Source organism: Podarcis liolepis (genome assembly GCF_965112155.1).
Source record: "Podarcis liolepis genome assembly, chromosome: 2".
Lineage (NCBI taxonomy): Eukaryota > Metazoa > Chordata > Lepidosauria > Squamata > Lacertidae > Podarcis > Podarcis liolepis.
Window position 1 is genome coordinate 32121323 of NC_139555.1, and position 26541 is coordinate 32147863.

General features: G+C 40.4%; 1 protein-coding gene across 12 annotated transcripts in view; it reads right to left on the minus strand.

The window, feature by feature from the left end:
- Window positions 1-26541, minus strand: part of CCDC57 (coiled-coil domain containing 57) — a 66592-nt gene that overhangs the window by 11410 nt on the left and 28641 nt on the right. For 9 of the 12 annotated variants that reach the window (XM_083487115.1, XM_083487120.1, XM_083487119.1 and 6 more), the window contains 9 exons: window positions 20085-20243; window positions 17501-17663; window positions 15873-16007; window positions 9553-9721; window positions 8455-8631; window positions 7801-7904; window positions 5424-5652; window positions 4599-4744; window positions 2308-2433 (listed from right to left, as the gene is read on the minus strand). In XM_083487115.1, the coding sequence (XP_083343241.1) occupies window positions 2308-2433; window positions 4599-4744; window positions 5424-5652; window positions 7801-7904; window positions 8455-8631; window positions 9553-9721; window positions 15873-16007; window positions 17501-17663; window positions 20085-20243 (1408 nt within the window). Of the gene's footprint in view, window positions 1-528; window positions 636-2307; window positions 2434-4598; window positions 4745-5423; window positions 5653-7800; window positions 7905-8454; window positions 8632-9552; window positions 9722-15872; window positions 16008-17500; window positions 17664-20084; window positions 20244-26541 lie in introns of all 12 variants that reach the window. The other 3 variants (XR_014522058.1, XR_014522059.1, XR_014522060.1) reach the window with 1 other exon arrangement.

The window sequence follows — 26541 nt, forward strand, 5'->3', positions numbered from 1 at the left end:
CCTAAATGTAGAACCTTACATTTGTCCCTATTGAATTTCATTCAGTTCTCCAATCTGTTAAGGTCATCCCAACTTTGTCTTCTGTGGCATTAGCAAAGAATGGTGTCATCTGCAAATTTGATGAGCATCCTCTCAATTCCTTTGTCCAAGTCATTTATAAAGACACTGAACAACAACAGGCCTAGGACAGAATTCTGTGGCACCCCATTTGTCACTTTTTCCCCAGGATGACAAGGAACCATTAATGAGCACTCTTTGGGTTTGGTCAGTCAACCAGTTACAAATTCACCTAATGGTTACCTTGTCCAGCCACATTTTACCAGTTTTTTCACAAGTATATCATGGGGGACTTTGTCAAAAGCCTTACTAAAATCAAGATACACTATGTTCACAACCTTCCCCTGATCTACTAAGCTTGTAATTCTATAAAAAAAAGAAAAAAAGAAATGACATTTGTCTGGCATGACTTGTTTTTGAGAAACCCAAGCTGGGTCTTAGTAACCACAGCAACTTTTCCTAAGTACTCACAGTCTGTTTACTTTTCTGTTCAAGGGCCTTTCCTAGTATTGATGTCAAACTCACCAGTCAAGATGGGTTTAAGATGGGTTGGGACTGATATTTCATAACTGAATGACCTGGAAATTCACATCCAATATAAAGACAAAGCTTGACATAACACTACTAATAGCATACAAAGGGGCTAACTACATGTCACATAGAACTCCAATGCTATGGGGCTTACTATGTAAAAGCAGCTTGGGGAGTTAAATATGGAGTGAAGAAACAGTGGGAAGTGCTTAGTTTTTTTCCTGTTTGTGGGGATTCTGTTCCAAATTGCATCTCCACATGGTTTTCTGTCCAATGGGGTTCAGCATTATTTTATTAGCTTGATTATAGCTCCATCTACATACAGCGTGCTTTATTTACAAAGAACAAGAGGATGTGTTCCTATCCCAAAGGGTTTACAATGCAAAAATAGACACAAGAGAAAAACAGAAGAAGGTGAGAGAAATGTAGGCAGGGGTAAACAGGTGGAAAATATACAATGATTCCAGTTAACTATACTTCAGCTGAGTTAAAGTAGAGCATTGGGTCTCTAGGAGGTTGTTCAAAAGGCTTCATAAAAAAAGGGAATTTTGGTGAGGGATTTGAAGTAAGTTAAGGAGATGGTCACATGGAAATTCAGTTCAGGGAGATAGTTCCATCCATAACAGGGAGCTAGGGGAATAAGGCAGAGTTGTTTCAGGGAACACAAGACATTTGGGTGCCGAGAGGTGAAGAAGGTGGATGATTTAAGATCACAGATAGAGAAGTGTTTGGACATATGTGGGGCTGCCTCTGAAGATGATTTGGAAACTTGAGCTGATGCAGAATTTGGTGGCCAGGTTGCTCACCGAGGCAAGACAGTCTGAGCATATTACACTGATCCTGGCCTGACTGCACTGGCTGCCAATTAGTTTCTGGACCCAATTCAATGTGCTGGTGTTGACCTATAAAGCCTTACATGTGCAGGACCACAATACCTCAAGGACCACCTCTTCCCATATGAACTGCAATCATCATCTTGAGGCCTTTCATCATGTGCCTCCTCCACATGATGTGGCAACACAAGAATAGGCCTTTCTGCAATGGCTCCATTTGTGAAATCCTCTCCCCAGGGAGGCTCACCCTCACCTGGCGCCTTCAATATACATCTTTAGGCCCCAAGCAATAAAGACTCTCCTCCTGGAAGAGAGGGGAGTGGTTGTGGGCGGGAGGGGGCGTTGCCCCCTGCCTCCCACTCACCTGCATCAACAGGCTCCACCTACTGGTGAATAAACCCCCCTTGTTTTAGACTCACCCCTCTCTGAGGGGGTGGAGTCAGCTGACGTAATCCAATGCCTAAGCCAATACCTTTTCACTTGCTGTAATCAATAAAGTTGTGGCCTTTTCTTGCCCATTAACCTTATAACATGTGTCCTTGTGTATTCATTCCACTTTGCGGGGATCGGGTCCTCGAACCACAATGTTCTTTTTCAACCAGACATTCTATGTCTTTTAATGTGGGAGGAGGGGGTTATTGGCTTGTTTTGTTCTTGTTTTTCACGTGTATTTTGTGTTTTTATTTTGTATTTTATGCTGTGGACTACCCTGAGGTCTTCAGATGAAGGGTGGTATACAAATGTAACAAACAAACAGAGCTATGGGGATGCAAAGCAATAGAAGGTTAAACACCTATAAATACAAATAATAAACAAATATTTTAAACACTGATTGGAAGGAAGCAGCTTGGGGGTGGGTATTTGAATATAATACGTTGGGCTATACCTGTTTCATAGGGATTTCTGCTTCTTCACTACAGCTGCTGCTTCTCGGGAGATTTTCGGTATTTAAGTTCTCAACAAAATAAGGACACTTTCCTGGGGCATGCTTTTTCTGCGCATACTGTAACTCCTGCCATGAAAAGACACAGTCTAAATTAGTAGCTTTGATTTATTACAAGCTTCTTTCTCAATTCTCTAGAAATATGTTTTAATAAAATGGGACAGGTTAAGCACTAATATTCTCAGAAAAAGAACAGATAAAGCTCTCATTCCCTAACGTACTTCCACTAACAGTGGTGGTCAAAACTGATTTTCTACATACAATCCCAAACTCTGGTTATTGCACTGCCCTGGAAGACTGCAGCCATGATCCGGTTATGCATGTCAAACCCCATTAACAAACTGGAGCATTTACAACACATGCAATTCAGTGCACCATCAATTCATTCTCTTCAGTTACAAAACTAAAACAATTCTATATTGCTTATAAATATTTTAATAAGGGATCACTGTAATATTTTGTTGTTTTTGTTTTTGTTGTTTTTTACTAAGGCTGGGCTGGTGCTCCCAAAAGCCTTGTCTTCTCATAAAAGCCCTTTTTATCACTACAGCACTTCAGTTTGCCTACATTTTCTAAAAGTTAGCTACTAATTTGATGGTGTCTTTTGTTTGTAATTATATTACTCTCTCCATATATATACAGTGGTACCTCGGGTTACAGACGCTTCAGGTTACATACGCTTCAGGTTACAGACTTCGCTAACCCAGAAATAGTACCTCGGGTTAAGAACTTTGCTTCAGAATGAGAACAGAAATCATGCGGCGGCGGCAGTGGCGACAGCGGGAGGCCCCGTTAGCTAAAGTGGTACCTCAGGTTAAGAACAGTTTCGGGTTAAGAACGGACCTCCAGAATGAATTAAGTTCTTAACCCGAGGTACCAGTGTGTGTGTGTTTGTGTGTGTGTGTGTGTGTGTGTGTGTGTGTGTAACAGTCTTAATCTATTTGTTGTTCTCTTTTTTAATCAGTTAGGCTTCAAACGGCTGAATAGCATATATTTTTATTAAAATGAGCAAAAGCAACCAATCAATTCCTCTCCTCAGTCCACCCCCCCATCCTAATATTACATTCCTATACATGTCTACCCAGAAGTAAGCTCCATCGAGTTCAATGGTGCTTCATTTCACAGAAATTCTAAAATGGAATTTAAGCTTCCCTGTTCTTTATCTCTTCCCATAACTGAAAGAGGTGACTAGCTATGGACTTCACTACCTTTGCAAACTGAAGAGAGGCACTGGACAGAGCAGCCAATTCTGTTGGTTTAATTTTACATCATGAGCCAGTTGGCTGCTCTACAGTATGACTGTCTCCCTAGGCTTGCTTCATGTAGGTCATTGACTCCAAGGACTCATGGGAATCACAGTAATCCCAGGGTCCTTCTTAGTGCATAAAAATGATCATAAAAATGATCTTCATCTCAAACTTTGTAATATCACATTCCTCCAATACTTTGAGCTGTCTCTGATCATGATAGAAAAAATAAAAAAATTCCTTCCAGTAGCACCTTAAAGACCAACTAAGTTAGTTCTTGGTATGAGCTTTCGTGTGCATGCACACGAAAGCTCATACCAAGAACTAACTTAGTTGGTCTTTAAGGTGCTACTGGAAGGAATTTTTTTATTTTGACTATGGCAGACCAACACGGCTACCTATCTGTAACTGGAACCATGATAGAAAAGTCAGAGTTGCAGTCAACTGTGTTCCAGCATGCCATGGAAGTAATTGCTATACACAGAGTTAGTTAATCTTCTTTGGTGCAAGGGCTGCATTCACCTTGGTCAATCTTCCAGGGGCTGGATGCCAGTTCTGCAGTGTGGTCACAAGCAGGTTATTTCCCCCTCTCTGCTCATGAAATTAACAATCTGAAGACTAGGAAGGGATGATTTGTACCCCCCATCAGAGCACTGGACTGGGTGGAGATACTTAAACCTTTCTGCCAACCCCTGTGCTGTGTCTACTTTATTTCTCAAAATCAGTGAGATCTTGGGTGGGGGTATAAAAATTTTGCTTGAGGGAGGGAGGGGATACAGCCACTCTACCTGTAAAACATGCATAGTGAAAGCATACTGCATGTCACTCTCCAGTCCACAGTTTGCACAAAGTCATCGCTGTGACTAGGAGAGGGCTTGGCATTCTCAGGACAGGCTTCCCTCCGAACCAGGCCTTATGGCAATACTCCAGAGGTTCTGCACATACAGCAAGTACTGACATGTTGCCTAAAGGAGAAGCCTACATTACCTGTGTCGTAAGCTGGTACTGGAGGTGCTCTAAAGCCAGAAGACGGTGCTTCGTCTCCCTGACAAGTTCTTTAGGATGTAGGGCACAAGATGGAGTGTGACCCTGAGGATGCTTTGAAATCTTGAAGTCCTGAGAACCTAGAAATCCTAAGAAAATAAATAGGTAGGAGTTTTCCACATTGCATTTAACATGGCATTTTAAAATAGAAAATATCTTGCCTACAAGAAACTGCTGCTCACAGCTGTAAATGAATTACACTGTTGTGGCAGTGTATCAGCGTGTAAGTTTAAAGAGATGTGTAGAAACTAGCCTGGGAAAATCTTTTCCAAGCAATGACCTTCACCTCTTCACTTCATTCAAAGAAGCTGGGCCTCGGAACACAAACTTTGAAATGAAATTCTCATACAAGGCTTCCATTTAGGCCTCAATTTTGTTAAACAATAATCTCATTCTGCATTGTTTATTTCCAGGAAAGAAAATCAAACATACAACTGCTTATTTCAGGAATATTCAAAAATACATGATAAGTACATAACATAGTTCTTTGCTGTTATGCAACATGCAGCTGCCACCTTAACCTTTCAGTGCCAGTACCGAAGGTTTCCAAAGCCAAGAGTAAGAAACAAATACTCTGTTCATGCTTTTCTACCATATTCAATACTTGGTGCAACTTAATTACTAGTACTTCATTCTCAAGTGATAACTGGGATTTCTTAATCTCAGCAAAGAGCCTACAGACAACACTTCAGTTTCCTAGTGTTCTCAATCTCAGGAAGCTAAATTTCTCATAAAAGAACCAAGATCCTTCTACCTTAATGAGATTACCTTCCTTTGAAGCTGCTCCAAGTTCTGCTCTTAGTCTGTTTACCATCTCTAGTAGCTGATGCTTCTCTTTGCTTAAACTGCAGATCTTTCTCACAGCTTCCTTCAATCTACCTTGTCTCACTTGTGCATGATTTCCTATAAATTGATGGGGTCCATCACCAGCCTCCATGCCAAATAACTGTTGCCTGAGATGTACAGAATCTTCCTGAAGCTTCCTGGTCACTGAATTCTAGAAGAATAAACGACAAGGATCAAAATAAATGAAGTGATTTTTTTAGCAGAATATATATTCCATTATAATGAATAAAATCTATGCCCAAATGACAGCTACCATAAAGATTGCAGTCTTGAATAGTGTGTTGTATGAACCAAAACAAAAATGAAATTCCTATACTAATCCCAATCTGTGTGCCATGAGAAGTGCTCAAGAGTGTCTTGAGAAATGAAGCCACCACTTTGGAGGCTACTTCTACTCTATAGCCCTCTGAAATGGGGAGACCCCATGCAGCACTGATTGCTCCTTAATCTGCCAGGGTCAGAGTTGGCCCAAGACATTTTGCTGCCTGAAGTGAAGGACAAAATGGCACCTCTTCCTATTCCATGTATAGAGAATGACTAGATGGGCAGCTGAATATTACTTAGGCTAGCTTAGAGGGCAAACAATAGGTAAGTTATGTGAGCCAGTGTGGTGTAGTGGTTATAGACTCGTAATCTGGGGAACTGGGTTCGCGTCTCCGCTCCTCCACATGCAGTGGCTGGGTGACCTTGGGCTAGTCACGCTTCTCTGAAGTCTCTCAGCCCCACTCACCTCACAGAGTGTTTGTTTTGGAGGAGGAAGGGAAAGGAGAATGTTAGCCGCTTTGAGACTCCTTCGGGTAGTGATAAAGCGGGATATCAAATCCAAACTACTACTACTACTACTACTACTACTACTACTACTACTCTTCTTCTTCTTCTTCTTCTTCTTCTTCTTCTTCTTCTTCTTCTTCTTTTCTCCTCCTCCTCCTCCTCTGCCCCCCAGCACTTTGCTGCTGCTTCCCACCCCACCCAGCATCTGCCACCAGAGGCAGCCTCCTTACTCTGCCTAATGGTAGAGCTGGTCCTAATAAAGACACACTCCTGAGCAAACCTGCACTGTATCAGCATTTCATCTCCAGTGCTGGTTCCTGAGCCTTCTGGACACAAAATGCAACGTGCTGCCTCTAGGCTAAATATTCCAAATAGCTTGAGGCCTGTAAATCTATACCTCATTGTGATCTCTTATCTCCCCTGAGAGCAGGGGACCCCTCTTAATTATTCCACCTGTTCACCAACTTGGTTCATGAAGGATGTGCAGAGAAACATTACTGGTGACTTCTCTTCCATGGAAAATCTCAAAGCTAAGTGAGTCCTTTTGGGCCCGACATTTGGTGGCCATGGTTAGGCTGGTATGATTCAAGTTTGATACCGTGGTTGACATTATGTAAAACTGGAGGTGTCTGATGTGGAAAAAATACTTGGGAATATAGTAAAGTAGGATAAATCTTATCCCTTTCAGATTGAATAGCTGCAATTTTAGCCAAATGATTCATCCCCCACAGTATGATGGAATAATACAAGCTATTCTCCTTTGCAACCAGTATCAGTTAAATTAGACCAGCCCTCTTATGATAGTCAATCATGTATCCTAGTAGACTGGAATAACTGTGATACATAGAGTTACAATGCCTCCTAGTGGAAGTTGATGGATAAGTACAGATTCTAACTTTTAGATTAAAATACAGTGGTACCTCAGGTTACAAACACTTTGGGTTACAAACACCGGGTTACAAACTCTGCTAACCTGGAAGAGTTACCTCGGGTTGAGAACTTTGCCCCCGGATGAGAACAGAAATCATGTTTCTAAAAGTTAGCTACTAATTTGATGGTGTCTTTTGTTTGTAATTATATTACTCTCTCCATATATATATACAGTGGTACCTTGGGCTACAGACACTTTAGGTTACAGATGCTTCAGGTTACAGACTCCGCTAACCCAGAAATAGTGCCTTGAGTTAAGAACTTTGCTTCAGGATGAGAACAGAAATCGCGCAGCAGCGGTGTGGCAGCAGCGGGAGGCCCCATTAGCGAAAGCGTGCCTCAGGTTAAGAACAGTTTCGGGTTAAGAACGGACCTCCGGAACAAATTAAGTTTGTAACCTGAGGTACCACTGTATTAGAGAGTGCTGTGACCAGAGAATATGATGCTTCTTACAGCAAATATATAAAAAACTAGGTACTAGCTTTATTACGAATAAAAGAAGCCCATATTCCCAACCATTCATTGGCTATTATAACTTTGTTCCCTTGAAAACGTTATTTTATAATCGTAAGAGCACAAAGATTCGGCATTTTCCTACCACTTGTGTTTCTTGTGTTCTCACTGAATCCACCTGAGGATTTTTCTTTATGCTTTGCTTTTCCAAAGCATTCTTGGTAGTAACTTCATCTGGATGCAATTTACCTGAAAAACAAAGAGCAGATAAAGCAGACAGCAAGCTGAGTTGGTGCAGAATGCTAAATATTACCATAAACATGTCTTTCCTGTTCACATGCCATATATATACAATATTAGGGTCAAGAAAAACAGGTCCATTATTGTGAAAAGCTATTTGATTATTCTGTAAAATATCAAGGAAATTTACCTATCAGAATAATCATACGGTTTCTTTACAGGGAAATAAAATGGCTGCAAGGAAAACGGTTTAGAAAATATCAATAATTTCACACACATATCCCTGATATTTCAGGATCTGTGTATAAATTCCACGGTATAAAACAAATCAGCATACTGTTTTTAGAAGGAAATTGTATTGACCTTCCAGGGCTACAAAAGGTGGCTTTCTCACATGGAAAGTTCTTCCATGAAGAAAAAAAGCATGAACACTGTGATCCACATGTATACAAAACGATGACCCAAACACTGTTTTCATGATTTTTCTTCGACAGAAGTAAAACTCTCTTTTAGGAAATTTATCATATTTTAAGCAGATCTGTCAACATGTTTCTCTTACTGTCTTGTCCAGTGGTAATGTGGTAGGAAGTCTGAGTATTTTTATCACAACTGGATGATTTCAGAGAAGATACAGATAACTTTCCATGAACTTCAGGTGCATCTTCATATTGTTTGTCCATGTCTTCACATTTTTTCTTCAATACTCTGATCTCCTCTTCCAAGGATTGAACATAGTCTGCAAAAAATAAAGACAACTATCTCAGCCAGGTACTTTGCAGGTGTGAATAAAGTATTAAAAGGCTCATTGTGTGTGCAAATAAGAATTACTTCCCCCAAAGAATGCCTAGCCCTGGCTAGTATATAGCAGCTGCATCATTCCAAGGGGAAGGACAGGGCATACTCTAAAGAAAGCCTGCACTATATCAGCAGGTGGTCCCTCTTAATTATTCTACCAGTTCACCAACTTGGTACATGTATACGGCTTCCCATCCATTAAAAGTCTTGAACCAATGCTGGCCTGGCTTTTGGTGGTCATGATTAAGCTAATGTAATTTAAGTTTGATACTGTTTTTAATATTTAGGCAGCCTTTAAATAAAGTGCCTGATGTGGGATTACAGCAAAGCAAGATCAATCTTGCTGTCTCCTTCAGTTTACACAGTTGCAAATGTGTAATACTGTGCAAGATGTGTAATTGTTTGTGCAAGAACTGAAAGCCATTTTATCAAATGATTTTCACTTTCCCCACATTTTTTTTTTGTAACTATAGGATTTATTCTCATAGGAATGTTTTGCTGTAACTATACTGTCTCAGTAGAACATTAGTTTTGCATGTGCTGATCCTGCCCTCAAAATGTAACTGCAATGATCTCCATTTGTTCACATGTAGCTTTGATTTTTATCTATCATATGATCATGGTAACTTTTTGCTATGGATTGAAGATCTTTAAGAATGCATTGTATTTTTCATTAGCGTAAATGTATGAGGCAACTGAAATATGAATATAAACATTTATGTTAAGAAGATGGTGAGTGCTAGGAGAAGGGAAGCGCTTGTTAAAAGAAAAGTATAGAAATGGGCATATACACTCTGCAGTTAATATTTAACCCAATCAACATTACCAGCAGTACAAGAAACTACAGTAGCATCAGCCTTACCAGCATCTTGTGCTTCCATTTTGCTTTGGTCAGATGAAAGTGCCTGAATATTAAGGATCTCCATTTCTCTCCTCATTTCTGCAATAACAGATCGCAAGGTACTGTTTTGCTCTTGTAACCTCTTCATATCAGCAGAAGGAAAACCTAGTTCAGTGGTTCCTACAGTATCCTGCATGGTAACCAAACAATTAAAGAAACAAACAAGAATTACACCCTGAAAGGACTCAAGCAAGCAAGTAAAATGCACCAAGAAAGCATAGTATCTTAAAGAAAAATAATTATAATAGTCTGCCATGTGCAAAGTAGAAAAAGGACCAATGCTGCAAAGTATGTATGATGAACTGTACTGTTCTAAGACTTGTGAAGCTGCATTAATGATATGAATGACAACTTGAATATGTTACATGACAGCAGCCCCACAGGTTCAGGGTAATATATTGGTTTGTATCCCAAGAGGTGCTGGTGGAATGGAGTTGGCAGAAGGCGTGTGCATAGATAATCTTCTGTCTGACTGTCATCCCCCTTGATATGCTGTGCTATGAATGAATGATTTGAGATTGACCGGCTCAACAGAAGAGGTCCTCTGCCTCCCTATGTAGAAACCTGTGACCTGCCCTGGTGGTTCAAATACCACTTTTGTGCTGGTACTGAGCAAGATAACATTCTTGAGGTCTATCTCTTGGGCAAAGTATTTGATAGCAAGGTGAGCTGACCACAACTCCAACCAATTTATGTTGTATAGACAGGTTCTCATCTTGTGGAGCTCATACATATTTCACCAACAATGACCTTTTTCACACACAATAGGAAAGAGTTTTTGCAGGACACTGTTTTGAATGTTGATGATAGCTGGATAAACATGTCAGAGAGCAGGCCCCAAAGTGTGTTTTGTTCCCAACCCTACCAATGCCCTTTGAGCACCATTTAACATGCTGAGTATGTGCAATATGACTACCATATGTCACCACAACACAACACAACACAACACCACAATGTTGCTCTCTCTGAGCAACATTAAAAACAAAGTAGAAAATATAATCTGATATACAATTATTAAAGTGTAAAACCATCGGTGATATAATTATATCAAACAGAGCCACCCTTACTGTGCCTGCAAAGAAAAAAAAAGTTTTAAGGTGATGCCTGAACAAAATTGTGTGGAAGACAGCTGGATCCGAATAGGGAAGAAGTTCCTGTATTATGAAATCATTCAATCTGACTACCTTTTCGAACACTCTCCAGATTTACAGGATGGATATTTGTATTTTGAACAGGTACCAACCACTAGAGTGCAGCAAATACATCTCTATCATCATTCAACATTCAAAATAGTCTTTCACAATACAGTACCACTTAGCTACTGTGTGTGAAAAAGGTCATTATCAGTGAAAGCCATATGATCACTAAAAGATCAGAGCCTATCCACCTGGAAATAGTATGACATTTCTCAGTCATTCATATGCCAAGACAGATTTAAAACCGGTGTAGGGATTGATATTACAGATGGCAATCGTGGTAACAACAGAGCACAGCACTGAGGATTTAAACAGGCTTTGGTCCCCAGCTCTAGCTCACTGGCACGGCTGTACTTAGCATGAGCAAGAACTGGGAAATGAGCAAACCTCCAAGATGAACATCAAAGCTGACAGCAACTTGAAGTCAAACAGCTGCTGCAAGAAATAAGTATTTGCTACTTACTGAAAGGCAAGAAATGAGGGGCCCAAGCAGGCCTCCTTCAGGAGGGCATGGCAGTTTTGGGTGTTGTGACTGGAAAGGCCCTGTCTTCCGTGCTCAGCCACCATACTTCAGTTGGCAGGGAAACACTGAGCATAGCTTCAGAATGATGGTGATTTCAGTGCATAAACGGGCTCATGTGGCTGGAGGCAATTTGTCAGATAGTCTAGTCTCAGAAGGTTTAGGGCAGGGGTCTGCAACCTTTAAGACAAAAAGAGCCACTTGGACCCTTTCCGAAGAAAAAACAACAACTGGGAGCCGCAAAACCATTGCGACATTTAAAACAAATATATCTCCGGAGCCACGATCTGACAGCGGGCGGGAAGGTGACGTCGGGACGGTGCGTGACTAACGCACGCACCGCCCCCATGCGACGTCACAGCCAGTACAGCGCCCGCCACAGTGGGGAGTGTCGGGGCGCACAATGCGCCTCCTCCCCTCGCTAGTATCCGCCCCGGAGCCGCGGCAAAGGTGTCAAAGAGCCACATGCGGCTCCGGAGCCGCGGGTTGCAGACCCCTGGTTTAGGGCTTTAATGGCTAATAACAACAGCTTGAATTGGGATCAAAAGGGAGCCCCAGCCACTTGTACACCCGCCTTTCTGGATTTAGTTTCAGCTTGTTCAGTCACATCCAGCCCGTTCCACTCTCATACACTTGTATAGAACTTCCATCCTGCCCCTTAGGATCAGATGGATAAGAGAAAGAGTACTTTTTGTTATCAGGATCCAATCACACATGAGTACCATTCACACAGGGGCATATCACGATAATGCTAAATCACTGCTCATATTTCATAGATGAATGTGCATATATTTTGATGATTGTATAAATTCAGGTGACCATAATTTTTATTCAGTAAATATGTGTCTGGTATTCACTAAGTGTATAAGGGCCTTTAAATGGGTGTTCTCAAGGTGTCCTGCTGAACCAAAGTGAATTACAGAGTTATTTGATATAGATACAAATGACTAGCCCTTTATTACAGAATCACGTCTGAGTCAAATATGCTACAAAAATAGGTTGGCAAGCTGTCAAACCACCAAGAAGAAAAATAATATAGCTTTTAGGCATTCCTTAGACCTCTGCACATGACAATGAGGAATCTGTATTACTCATGGAAATGCATTTGTTCTTCTACCAGTTTTGACCTACAAGACTTGCTTGTTTTCCTTTTCCTTTCCTTTATCCTTTTGTATCAGGGGTTGGACTAGATGATCCTCAAGGTCCCTTCCAACTCTACAATTCTATGATTCTATGTCTATGACATTGTAAGTCTGTGGACAGGAAACATTTTTGTTTTTTAATCTTTGTACAGCACTAGAAAACTGTAGGCATAAAACTACCTATGAATTTCTATATTTGTGGTTTTTTTTTAACATGGAACTCATGCTTGAAAATTTTGTAGCCAGAGACACTATGCATGGGGGAATTTAGGCTACATTCTATGTTCAACCAGCAAATGTATTCACATTATTTTCTGGTGTTCTTTTGTTGTAGTTAGTATAACATACCATTGTCTACTTAGTCATACTGCTAGGGCAATTCATGACTGCTTACACTTGTCTTCCTACCAACATAGTAAGCGGTCATGGAACTGTTACCCCTCCTCCCCCAAAATAAATAAATGTTAACACCGCATTGCTTTCTTATTTGGCCAGAAGTCATTTCCCCAAGAATGTTTTCATATTATACTTTTATATTTCATCTGCTCATTCTGGACCATGAAATAATCCCTCTAGCCCTTCTAAAATATATGTATTATGCTATCCAGACACTGGCCAGATAAAAAATAATGCTAATTCAGTAGTTAACACGAAGCACAGCAGATTGGAGGGCTGGGGTATTTTTTACTATAATGTGCATGTGCAGCCAAGCTTTCCTGCTTTGCTCCTACCTTAGCTGAATGGGAAAACAAACCATGGGGTGACTGTTTTAGGGTTACATTCAAAACAAAGCCTATGGTTTGTTTATGATCAGGAAGTCAAGGGGTGGAGGAATACTTTTCCCTCTTCAAATCAGAGTTTGTTTGGAGAGAAACAAACCATCAGTGCTGGTTCAGATGTAACCCTAATCCAGCTGTTCTGTGGCTTCGTCCCCCACTCAACTGCTCATCCACATTGTGATTTTTAAAAAAAAAAACTTATATAGACTGAGTTAGTATAACATGTGAATGTGGCCATTGTGTACTGTTTCATACAGCAGTGTAAGTATACTTTCTTTTCTAGGCAATTCCTCAAAAAAAATTATAAAGTTTATTTTGGATTAAGGAAGATACACCCAGGAAGGTGATGAATGGAAGATGAAGGGTCCTTTGTGAGGGCAGAGCAGAGAGGATCTCCCAGGGTGGGAGGCTGGGGAAAGAGGGGGAAGCTGCCAGGTGAGAGATGGGAGCATTCATCCTTCTGTGTGTGGAATAAGGCTTAATATATAATTGTGATAGAGGGTGTTGTATCCATTATTTTCTCTCCCTTTCCTTCTTTTCTATTCTCTCTCTCTTTACTCTTTTTTATCTGTTTTCTATAGATTAGTTTGGCTTTTATTGTATTTTATGTTGAAAACTTTCAATAAAACTTGATTGAAAAATAAGGAATGTTGGAAATGTAAAGAAAAGGAGGGGGATTTTTATCACATGTGGTGGACTTGTAGTACGGTAAAAGCTTCCTGAGAAATTATATATAAGTAGTTAAAAATGTTTAAAAGTCCATTTGTGAAAAACCAAAAGCATTTCTGTTAGGTATAGTAGGGAATGAGATCCCAAAGGAGATATAAAACTGTTTATGTATGTGACACCAGCAGCAAGAACTCTTTTAGCCCCAAAATGGAAGCAACGGGAACTTCTATCGCTAGAAGACTGGCAGATGTAGATGATGCACTATGCAGAATTGGCAAGGCTAACCGAGAAAATCCGAAACCAGCAAGATGAAACTTTCCAAAAAGACTGGAGTAAATTTGTACAATATCTGAAGGACAATTGTAAACAATTAACAACAGTAGCAGGCTTGTTGTAAGAAAACTTGCGAGGTTAAGGATTTGTACCTTTTTATATTTATTTTAAAAATTGTGATTAACAAAAGGAGTGAAACGTAAATGGGAAAATGTATAAATGCTATGAAGTAATAATGAATTATGGAAACCATGAGACGGAAGGGAGGGAAGTCGAAGCTCAATTGAGCAAATATGTAATGAGTATAATAAGGATTTGTTTAAATGTGATAAAATGGAAACTTATTAAATATAAAAAAGAAAAGAAAAAGAAAGTTCATAATCTTTTGGATCTGCTGGCGTAGACTCCTCAACATGTTTCCTACATACCACTCCAAAATAGAAAGCATCCCCTGATAACTGACTGTAGCACTATCCACTACATTATTTAAGGAGGAAGCTCTGCAGAGAGATTTCAGGCCACTTTCTATTTTGGTTGTACATAAACGGCACTAGAGCCAGTTACTCACACACTACAATCTTCAAGGGCAGAGGGTAGCAAGAATGACTCTGCAAATAATAAAAAAGCTACTCTCCTTCAGCTTATATCAGGAAATGCAAAGCCTTTCAAAAGCAACCACAACACCAAATACATGCAAGATTAAAAGCAGGAGATGCCAAAAATTAGCAATAATCTAGCTCTGCAATCACATTTTCAGAAATTGCTGAACAATTGCTTAAATTAACTTTAAGCTGCAATTGCTTCTCTAACCATGCAAAATAATAAATCTACTAGGAAAAAAATCCATCTTGAATTCATCCTTATTCAGAACAAGAGGCTACAAAACCTCCCCCTTTTAATGCTTTGCTTAGACTGTAAGGCCACCAGGACTTCCTGTCCACTTTGCATTGTCTTATAAAAATTCTCTCAAGGCTGCATCCAATGCTGCACAATTCCCACATTGGAAATACTCCTGCACAGGAAACAGTGCACAATCATTCTTTTAAGTTAGCAGCTGTGGAGAGTGTGTGCTTTATTGCATGTACACATAGTGCATGTACATTGGAAAGCCATGTCTCGTCATGACTTTCCAATGTCTGCAGATACAGTGAAATGCAAATATGCGGATATATAACATATGGCCAGTGCTCCGTTAGGACAAATTAAGCACTGACCCACCAATATATCCGCTATCCACCAGCCCCTACCTGCTTGATTTCCTACTTACAACTGTCCAGGGGGTAGCACTGTCTCTTAGCTTCTTCCTCCTTAATCCAAGTTTTGCCCTTGTAGAACTCAGCAGCGAGGAGGATGAAGAGAAAACTAGAAATCGCTGGCTCCTCCTGTCACTGGCTACTGCTGCTCTCTCTGCCTTCTGCTCTATGAGTCCCCAACTGGCACCAGCCACCACTGCGTATGACATGAAAGCTGCATGCCAACCCCATGTGGAAATGATTTCACTGTATTTTGTCACTGTTGAGGTTGTTCTCATATCCAAAGGGTCCGAAAAAAACTGTGTGCCCTTGATCACAAAACCTAAATAAAACCTAAATAAAAAGCCTAAATAAAAAAAATGGCTTCTCTCACAGAACTAGCCCTGACCATAAAGTGAGTTGTTTTAGGATTAGTTCAGTTTAAGGAACAGAAATTAAGAAATTTTAACCTGTTTCACTCCTTTTGGCGTGTGACCATGCTTTCGAAGTTCCTGAACAGCTTGGTCCCTCTCAAGTGTTACAGCAGAAAGGACCATTTCCATTTCATGCAATTTCTGTTCCTTCTCCTGTAATTCAGCAGTAACCTGCAAAACAAAATGATGGCAACTTGAGAAGACGTTCTTAGAAAAGAACACTCCCCTAGCTTCTAGTACCTTCAATATTATTTTATTGCCATCAGACAACATACTGTTTAATCTCCCTTGCCCTTTGAATTAAACTCAATCCAGAGTGACCATCTACATTGTGAATGGAAAGTATTGTGGAAGAGCTTTCCAAAAATGAAAGAACATGCCCTTGTTAAATCAGTAAACAATTCACTTCCATTTATCCAAGATAAAATTTGGCAATGGGCTATTCATCAAGACGTATTCCTTATAGAGGCAGTGAGGAATCTCTGGTCCACAGGCCCAATTAGGCCCACCCCATTTGTCCCACAAGCCACATTCACATTCCAAGCACTTGCCAATCATATATGATGTCAGTGTCAGGAGCGTCCTACACGTGATTAGGAACCTGGCAGAGACACATGCCCAGCTGACATGTTCTCTCCCTCCTGGTCTGTCGTTTGGGAGACTCAAAAGCTTTCTCTAGCCTGAACATCACAGAGACTTATACCAAGAGGCACCAGCACACTTTAGGACTAGCAGAGTGTTGGCAGTTCGCGTGACAGACTCAGTAGCACAGAATTTTGGCTAGACTATGTTTATTTACATATATACACTTGGAGCATTGCAACTCAGCTTCTTTCTCTTCAGCATCAGTCAGCAAAGAGAAAGAACAAAGGAACAAACGTCCTACATCATGGAACACAGTAATACAAACATCCTGTCTCCGTCACTTCCCACTATGTGGAATGAAAACATACACCGTCATGTGATAAAAACAATCCCATGACTGCAAGCACAGGAAAAGAATCCTAACAGTCAGGTGTGGGCCTTAGTGATCAGGCAGGGATATAACGAATCAGGCAGCCCTTCAGCTATCCAGGATCCAAGTTGTTAAGAGCCTTGTAAATTAATGTTAGAACTCTGAACCTGGTCCAGCAAGGTATGGGCAGCCAGTGCAAGCTTTTGAGCACTGGAGTTATGTGCTGGCAGCTGACTGTCCACATCAACAGTCCAGCACTTTGCACCAGCTGGAGCCCCTGAACTGGGCCCAAGGGCAGCCCCACATAGGTTTGCCTTGCCACCTGCAAACTGCATCCAAAAAAGTTGTAGATTAGTTTTTCCATCCTGTGTTGTATCTTATGTTGCTCCTTCTTTCCTCCTCACCTACCTCCACTCTCACCTGCAAGCAGAAACAATCCTCATGCAAAGAGCCAGCTAGTACTATACTGAGATCAGCTATTTATCTAAGTTTTAAAAACTGAACCACTTTCGTGCATTATCTGGGTCAGCACAGACTGAATATGTTACAGGAAGAGAGTGCCAACTCCTTGGGTATGGTGGAACCCCTCAAATATTTGCTAGAAGCACAAAAGAATGACAAGTCCAAAGGTATAAAATCTCCCCTCATGAAATATGCCTCTGCTAATGCTCTGTGCTAAGCTGCTAAGCAAATGTGACGCAGTTCTGACCTGGTCCCTAGCTGTTGACAGGCTCTGTATTAGAGCCTCTGATTTCTGATATTGATTCCTTTCAGCATTCTCGTAACGCCGCTGCCAGTCCAGGACTATTTGCACTTTAGCCCTTTCCAGAATCTCTTCTCTCTCAGCTGCTAATGAGAGCTGCTGTTTATACCTAAGACAGAGAGAAATGAAGAGATTTTTTTAAAAAAATAATAATAATGGGGGGATGAATTTAACATTTATATTTTAATGTCACAAAATATTCAACAATTTTAACCCTTTACAGATGAGGTGTGCAGCATATAAGGCAAGAACCCCAGTCCATCAGCAGCCAGATATAGCAAAGTGTGAGATCACCACTAGACAGAAGTTCAGTGGGTGTCTATGAGCCACAGAACCTTCTCTGTGGTAGCGCCACTGTCTATGGAATGCTCTCCCTAAAGAGGGTTGCCTGGCATTTACCATACATAAACATATTTTTGGCATCAAAAACCTTTATTTTTCTTTCAGGTCTTTAGTTGTTAACATTTCTAGTTCTGCTGTTATGGAATTTTTTGGGCTAATTAATTTTTACTGGTGACTACACTTACATTGTTGGGGGTGGTGGGTTTGATTATTGTGCGTTAACTTGTAGTGGTCCAGCTGAGTATCTAATGTTTTATATTTTTTATATTTATTCTACTGGCCTGGTATGTATAGCACCCTAAGCCAAATTGTTGCTTAGTGAGAAGATGTGATCTCCTGGAGGGGATGTGGCTGGTCTGGAGAGAGTTCAGTCATGATCCCAGGTTTAGACACCATGCTAAGCCAAACATGCTTACATGTTTACACTAAGTCATAGCTGGCTTAGCATGATTTGCAAACCAGGTCACTGTTACTGAACTGTTTAAGTCTCTTTGAAACTCTGGTGTAAAGCGATGAATAAATCTAATAAATAAAAGAATAAATAATACTAATACTGTACTAATACCAACGCTGTACCAATACTACTAGTAGTAAATGGCTGAGTATGAATTTGAACCTAATTTCCCCCAGTACTAGACTTACACCCTGACCTCTATATCACACTGGTTTTCTGGATAACTTAATCACTGTGTGATCTTAATACTCATGTGATCACCCATTTTATTATCAGGGTGGTTAGCAGACCAATTGCTGGTTGCCCACAGCCATAGCACATCAGTGAGCATGCTTGCCTTCATGTCAACCTGCATGCTCAGCTCTTGCTTTCTTCTGTTTTAAAGCCGACTGGCTCTCTAAGGCAGAAAAATGTCAGGGAGCTAAAAGCACTGCAAGACATGCCATGAGTCAGCCCCCACCCCCTCTCCCCTGAGTTGTCTGTGGGCAGAGAGCCAGAAGTCACCAATATTATGTCAGACAGTGCACCTGCCTCTCTTTTTCCCTTCTGCCTTGAAAGGTCAGCAGACCTTAAGATAGACGGTCAGTACCATTCGCACAGCCTCATATGGAGTTTAGTTTGCCCTGGGTTTTCTTTCTGTGAGTGAAGGGCAAATACAAGGATGAACCTATATGATCTCCTCCCATGGCAAAGTGACAGCAGAGAATCAGAAGCAAGACCATCCATCTTATTGATGTGCAAATCATCCACAGCACTACTGGCACATGCCTGCCCCAGGTCTTCAGACCACAAGGTCTCTCTCAGTTGAGGCTGGACCATCTAGTGTTAAAAGCAGGTTTTGCTCCAAAATAAACAGTATCCCTTTAAAGCAAGTGGTAGTGCAACCCTTCCTGACAAGACCTTTCTCAGACCTAGGAGGAATTAACAACTGTAGGGGAGTGGTAAACATATTTTTCCTGGACCAAGTACTCAAATGAGTTGTGGTTGCCTTTGGTTGATACTGATTTTCTAGATCCATTTCAACTGAGATTTAGGCCTGGTTTTGGTGCTGACATTGCCTTGGTTGCTTGTGGAATGACCTCTATCAGGAGAGAGATGGGGGAGTATGACTACCCAGTAAATTCACCTGGATCTAACAGGGGCTCTCAGGGGTTATCAATACCTTCAACCATGATCATTCTGGAACTTCCATCTGTATTGGACATGGGCAGTAATGCGTCTGTTCCTGCCTAGATGGTCATTTCCAGAAAACATTGCTGGGGGAGTTCTGCTGGGCCCTGTGGCAGTCACATTTCAGGATCCCACAAAGTCTCATGCTTCCCCTCATTCTGTTTAACATCTACATGAAATGGCTAAATGAGGTCATTCAGGGATTTCAAGTGTATTATAATCAACATACAGATGGCATGCAACTCTTGTATCCTTTTTCATCAAAACCAGGTGAGGTTGTGGATGCATTAGATCAGTGACTAGTTGACGTGATGGACTGGACATGGGTTAACAAACTGAAGCTCAGCAAGAGAGGTACTGTTAGTAGGCAGTTGATCTGTCCAAATGACTGGTGTTCAGCCTGTTCTGGAGAGTGTTGCACTCTCCATAAGGATCAAATTCTCTAAAGCAGGAATGGGGAATCTCTGGCCTGCGGGCCAAATTGTGGCTGGTTGTAGGCCAAGATCGATCACGAAGAAAGATCCTGAGAAAACACTGGTTTAACCAGCTCACAAAGTCACTCACCTTTCAATATCTTGCAGTATGCTAGACAGTTGTGCTCTTAGCTTCAGCTCTTCTTGTTGCAGTGCTTGAATCTGAAGGTCTTTTGAAACTGTCTCCCTGGATATCTGAGCGACTTGAGAATCCCAGCTTGTTTTCAGTGCCTCCAGCTCTTGTTGAAGTCTGTGAAAATATATAGAGAACACAAGTTTGATTACATTAATGTGGTTTTCCATTTTAAGCAAAACAACAAGCAAAAAGGGGGGGGGGACTGGCAAACAATAGTTCAGCCTCATTTATGCAAGTAGCCTAAGGGACATTCCAAACACCAAAGGATAACAGACGTCTCAGTAAAGTGAAATTGATATAGCATTACAGTAATATAGGAAAAGATAAATAATGCAGGATTGGTGTGGATATATATAAATTTAAGATAACCAAAGTAATGGGATCCAGTGTATTACATATGCAAACAGGAGGAGGAAGCACTTGCCGTCCAAGTGTATTTTTCAGGCAAAGGCTGTTATATGTTCTACTGGTGTCTTTTATAATCAGGAATTGGTTCCCACGCACAAAATGTAACCAACTAATTGGTCCCTTATTTCTTCTGGTTTAAATGAATCTGCAATTACAGATGTTTCATCATGTTAAGTTGTTTTTCATCAGACACGTTAGATAAGGAAGAAGAGAGCAAATCCCTGAGACAGTAGGAAAACACAGTTCTTCCTTCTACTCATACAATCTTCAGTATGTATTCAGATAAGTATTGCTTCTTAGAATATAATGTGTTTCATTCAAGGAGATACAATAAGCAGCCTGTGTGTATGGGTTCCCAATGGCAAAAGATCCAAACCAATCAAAGTAAGACTCCAATCCTGGTTTTTTTTCATATTCTTTAAGAACAAAAGTTTTAATATATTAGGACTAGGTTGCCTAAAGGTAAAGGTAAAGGGTCCCCTGACTGGTCCAGTCGTGGCCGACTCTAGGGTTGCGGCGCTCATCTCGCTTTATTGGCCGAGGGAGCCGGCGTACAGCTTCCGGGTCATGGGGCCAGAATGACTAAGCCGCTTCTGGCGAACCAGAGCAGCACACAGAAACGCCATTTACCTTCCCACCGGAGTGGTACCTATTTATGTACTTGCACTTTGATGTGCTTTCGAACTGCTAGGTTGTCAGGAGCAGGGACCGAGCAATGGGAGCTCACCCCGTCACGGGGATTCGAACCACCGACCTTCTGATCGGCAAGTCCAAGGCTCTGTGGTTTAACCCACAGTGCCACCTGCGTCCCCTAGGTTGCCTAGAGTCAGGCAAATTCATGGAGGGTAAAGTAATCACTGGCTACTTGTCATGATGGCTATATACTACAGATTCAGAGGCACTATGAGGAATGCTGCCCACATTTCCAGTCTGTAGAGTTCCCAATAGGCATTTGGTTGGCCTGTGCAGAAAAAGAATGCTGGAGAAGACAGGCCTATAAAATGATCCAGTAGGGCTCTACTTAAGTTCTTATGTTGTTCTTAATAAAAAGTTTAGATAATAGAAAAGTAAAAGAGGTTTTTTTTAAAAAAAATCAAAAGTGTTATTGAAACAGTAAATACAAACATTCATTCTCATAATACAGATATTTTATTCATCCTATTAAAATAATAAACAATGAGCTTAAGATGAACAAAATAAAATGTGTCCTTACATAATAAAAAGATAATCTATGGAATTCACTGTCTCAATATGCACGCTGTTCATTGGGTTATTATTTTAAAAAATCAGACAGTTATACATCTATCAATAGCATTGATAGATGCATAACTGTTTGATTTAAAAAGCTACTTTATTCCACTGCATCACGGATTAATAGTAAGAGACAGTAGGTATCACTACCTCTTCTGCACATGCACAATGTAATAAGTGAATTGCATTTTCAAATGTTAGGTTGATTTACAGGCTTTGAAGTAACCATTTATACAAACCACATATTCTCCCTACCAGTCAGCTAATACCTTCCATCTAACTGGTGAGTGCTGCCTCTTCAGAACATTCAGAATGTTCTGTTATAGGGAACAGGATTTGGTTTCTCTCAGAACTATAATTAGCACGACCACATAGGGCACCGTGCTTTCAAAAAGTATTGGCCTATGTAGAGAATAGACACAAGAGGCCTAGTTCTGCTACTAGTTTAGTGAGTGATCCAGGTTAAATCCCTATACAGGAATAAACAGGAATGCACTCCAGCTTTGTTAGAACATACAGTCCAGAACACCTGATCTCCTGTTCCCCAACTGAAGTCATCTCTCAGGCATAAGTGAATTATGTCTCCAACAGAGACCAATACCAGTAGTTTCAGATGGAGCATGAAATGAATAATCAAAGGCCAGCAACGACTATTTATTTAGTATTTATATACCATTTTTAATTTGCAGAGGTTTGCATTCTGTATTGTGCTTTTCCTAGGAAATAGGCTACTCATCCTCATTTACAGTGAAAAAATTGCTTGAAATAATAGCTTGTGTGGGTCTGCACCACAAAGTTGCTTCAATTAGCCACTAATGGATCAATCTTCTACTATATACTACTTTTTTAAAAAAAAAAAAAGTTCTTATGCTTTCAGATTACACAGCATCCTAAAACACTTAATTTAATGAGGGGGGAAATACAATTGTGCAATCATTATTTCATAAAATGACTGGCTCACACTTCAAGGAAAGACTTCTTAACCAATTGCACTAGTTATCTTTAATTGCACCAGTTATATTGTCTTTTAATATCATTTTAACCTCATTTTGTCCAGGTGTCCCCTCATTTGAAAGCCACTGTGCATTCCTAGTCCTTTTTATATGCCTTGCCTCCTCTGTACTTTTTCTAGTTCTGTACTGCTTTTTAAATAGATGTATGCCAGATTTTGACAGTGCTAATATATATATAGTAAATGCACACACATTTAATTTATCTAACACTATTGCAAGAGTTCATAATATTTCTATTTTCCTATTAGTTCTGAGCTTTCTGTTTAGCATTATTATCACAGTTGCACACATAAAGCTAATGCCTCAGTGAAAAACCCACAATGACTTGACATTCCCTAAACACCTCCCAGCTAGTGCAGAGTTACAACAGAGTAAAAAAAAGAAGGGGAAAAAAGATTATAGTGCTTTTCTCATGGTTCCATATACCGGGTAATATCCTTAAATAATTCAAGAGTATTGGTTAAATGTAGTTTTCATTTTTTAAAAGGGGGAAAACACGATACCAAGCTTTTCCTATCACACAAGTTTGCTTGCATACACATTCTTCACTTTTAAGTACCTACCCACTGTATTTAGATGCTATATAAATATTATTCATTTGTTACCAACTCTTCACTGTATCTTTTGGCAGCTCTCCTGGACACAATTAGACTGTTAAATTCTCTTTCCTTCAATGGGATTTAAGGAGCCTGTGTAAAGCTCGCAGCTTTTCAGTGCCAAGTACTAAAAGCAGGCTCCAGTTTCTCCTGTGCATGAGAGCAAGGCACTTTTGTCTATGCATCGGAGAGGGGTTGATATGTATTTATACCCAGCACTAGAGCCGAGAACCTCATGGGGTGACACTCCAGAGGAAACCTTGGCCTTCAAACAGGCTTTTCTAGGGGAGCAAATGGTGGGTTCCTGCTAGAAGGTTTCATTGTCTTGTACTTGATAAGTTTTAATTGCTTGAGTTGATTTTACTGGCCACTGTTTTATAATAATTTTATGCTATTACCTGATCTGACACCACGAAATCAATGAAAGGTGAGATAGAAAATGTAATTAATAAGTAAGATGGCAGCTGAAACGTCTCCTAAGAATGAGAAAATATTCAAGTGTAGCACTTTGGACCACCCTCCCCTAATTAGATTTGCTACCCTTTAAGCTAGGCATGGCTAAATTGGGCCATCAAGCTGTTTTGGGACTACAATTCCCATCATCCCTGACCACTGGTCCTGTTAGCTAGGGATGTTGGGAGTTGTAGTCCCAAAACAGCTGGCGGGCCAAGTTTGGCCATGCCTGCTCTTAAGCTGTAGTTTCTTTCTGGAACTTTTTCCATTTTAAAAGAAATCTGTGATGTGTATAATATCTTTGCTATCTTCTGATACATTTGGTTGATTTTGATTTTTAAAATTTTCAGTTACCACATTTGGTGGATCTGAAATGCAACACAAGTGTTTTTATTTTTTGCCAAATCATTTTTATTGATTTTCAGAATTTTACCAAATTCGCCACAAATTAAGACAAATTTAATACAATTACACAATTGCTTTAATCTAGCAGTCTGTTCTAGACAGGGAATTACACTGTGTACAGAGAGTTTCTCCATCCATAACAGATTTCCTATTCAGTGGAGGGACCTGATCTGCATACAAATCTTTTATCACTTGCAGATTGACCTCTCCTTAAATGAAAGGAGTCTCCTGTGCACCTGTATGCTTGAGTGTATATGCAGAACTTGGCCCTTTGGCAAGTGTGTTTAGGACAAGCAGCACTTCTCAGTGTTGCATACCTGGTGGAGCATCAACCAAACTAGTATATAATGATGTACATACAGGAACAACTGTATAATCTGTTATAATTAGTGGGATATGGACAGTACCCCAAGTCTTCTACCCTAGTATAACCCCAACACATATTCACAGCAAAAGGCAAAAAAATATACTGACTAATACATCTAATTTTACATTTGACCTTTGTTTCAACAGCATACGAGAAATGCTGTTCTCTGGAGAGAAGATATCACAATTCCTTATCACTCAGTAATGAATTGCTACAATGTTACATGTTCTTACAATCCTAAATATAAGCAATTTGTTGCTTGGTAAAATTATAGTGCTCACCTGATAATAAATATACAATACTTTCAGAAATTGTATTCTGAGCCAAAGAACCTGTGGCTTGAAATGTGAACAAATTAACCAAGAGTCCCAGAGAGGCACTGCAACTGACTAAACGATGAATAAGTAAATATTTTCAGTTAATCTCTCTCCGTTAAAGGCCACATTCTGAGTCTATTCTAAGAACTTCTTGATGAGTGCCATTAAGTTGAAATCCCAAGACATATCAAAGATGTGGACTCGGAGCCCTGTTTCAGCCATGGTCCATTATTGTGAGATATTTTCTATGCCATTAATAAATTCTGCCTCAGTGTCAAAAGGAAATGATTTGGCACTGACGCTGTATAGCAAATCCCAGGGATACTCCTATTCTGCCATTCCATCAAGCTACAGCAGGAGTGGAAGGGAAGGCCAGGCCACATTGGACAACTGGTTTAGTAAAGCAGGAGTACTGCATTAATTGAGAAAGTGACCAATAGCTACAGATTGCAAAAGGAACAAGGCACAAAGCCTGTTCCATAGTGCACCATCCCAACTGGCTGCTGGCTGAAGCAGGCATCCTAAAACACTAATACAGTGGTGCCCTGCAAGACGAATGCCTCGCAAGACGAAAAACTCGCTAGACGAAAGGGTTTTTCGGTCTTGCGTTGCTTCGCTAGATGAATTTCCCTATGGGCTTGCTTCGCAAGACGAAAACGTCTTGCGCTTTTTTCTTAAAGCCGCTTGAAGAGGCGCAGTTGCAACGGACCGTGCTTCGCAAGACGAAAAACATCGCAAGACGAAAAGACTCTCGGAACGAATTATTTTCGTCTTGCGAGGCACCACTGTATAAATGTAGTGCATGCACACAAAAAGAAACATCTTAAATGTCTTCCTTGATTCTTTCGTTTGTATGTGAAGTTTTAGTATACCAGTTTGTTACAGGATGTTGTACCTAACAGTGGCCTCCTTCACATATCACAGTAAACCATTATTAATGGATAACTATGAATACAGTGGTACCTCTGGTTAAGAACTTAATTCGTTCCAGAGCTCCGTTCTTAACCTGAAACCATTCTTAACCTGAAGTACCACTTTAGCTAATGAGGCCTCCCTCTGCCGCCCGATTTCTGTTCTCATCCTGAAGCAAAGTTCTTAACCCGAGGTACTACTTCCAGTTTAGCGGAGTCTGTAACCTGAAGCATTTGTAACCTGAAGCGTTTGTAACCTGAGGTACCACTGTATACCGATCTAAGCAATTTTGCTTCTTTATATATATTTAGGCTTAATATATTTTGAAAAGCCAGCAAAGGGGAGGTTATGTACCTGCTCTTGAGTAAGCACTAAAGCACACCACTTGCCACAATTCACAGATGGGTGTTGCAATGAACTGCTTGAAATGTCCCTCTTAATACTTGCTTAGTCATCCTGAGAGAAGTGGGAGTGTCAGTAGCTCCTTAAACAAAGTGTTAACTTTTCAGCACTGGAACATGGAAATAAGATGCCTTATCAGGAGTACTGCGAGGAATATACCAGCTGTGTGCACTACATCCTGGGATGTATCATGTACAAAACAAGTGAAACACCATGCTCTAAATAGGTACATTTCATCCAAAAATCAAAATGAGATCCTGTCATTTAACTTCAGATTTAATTACGGGA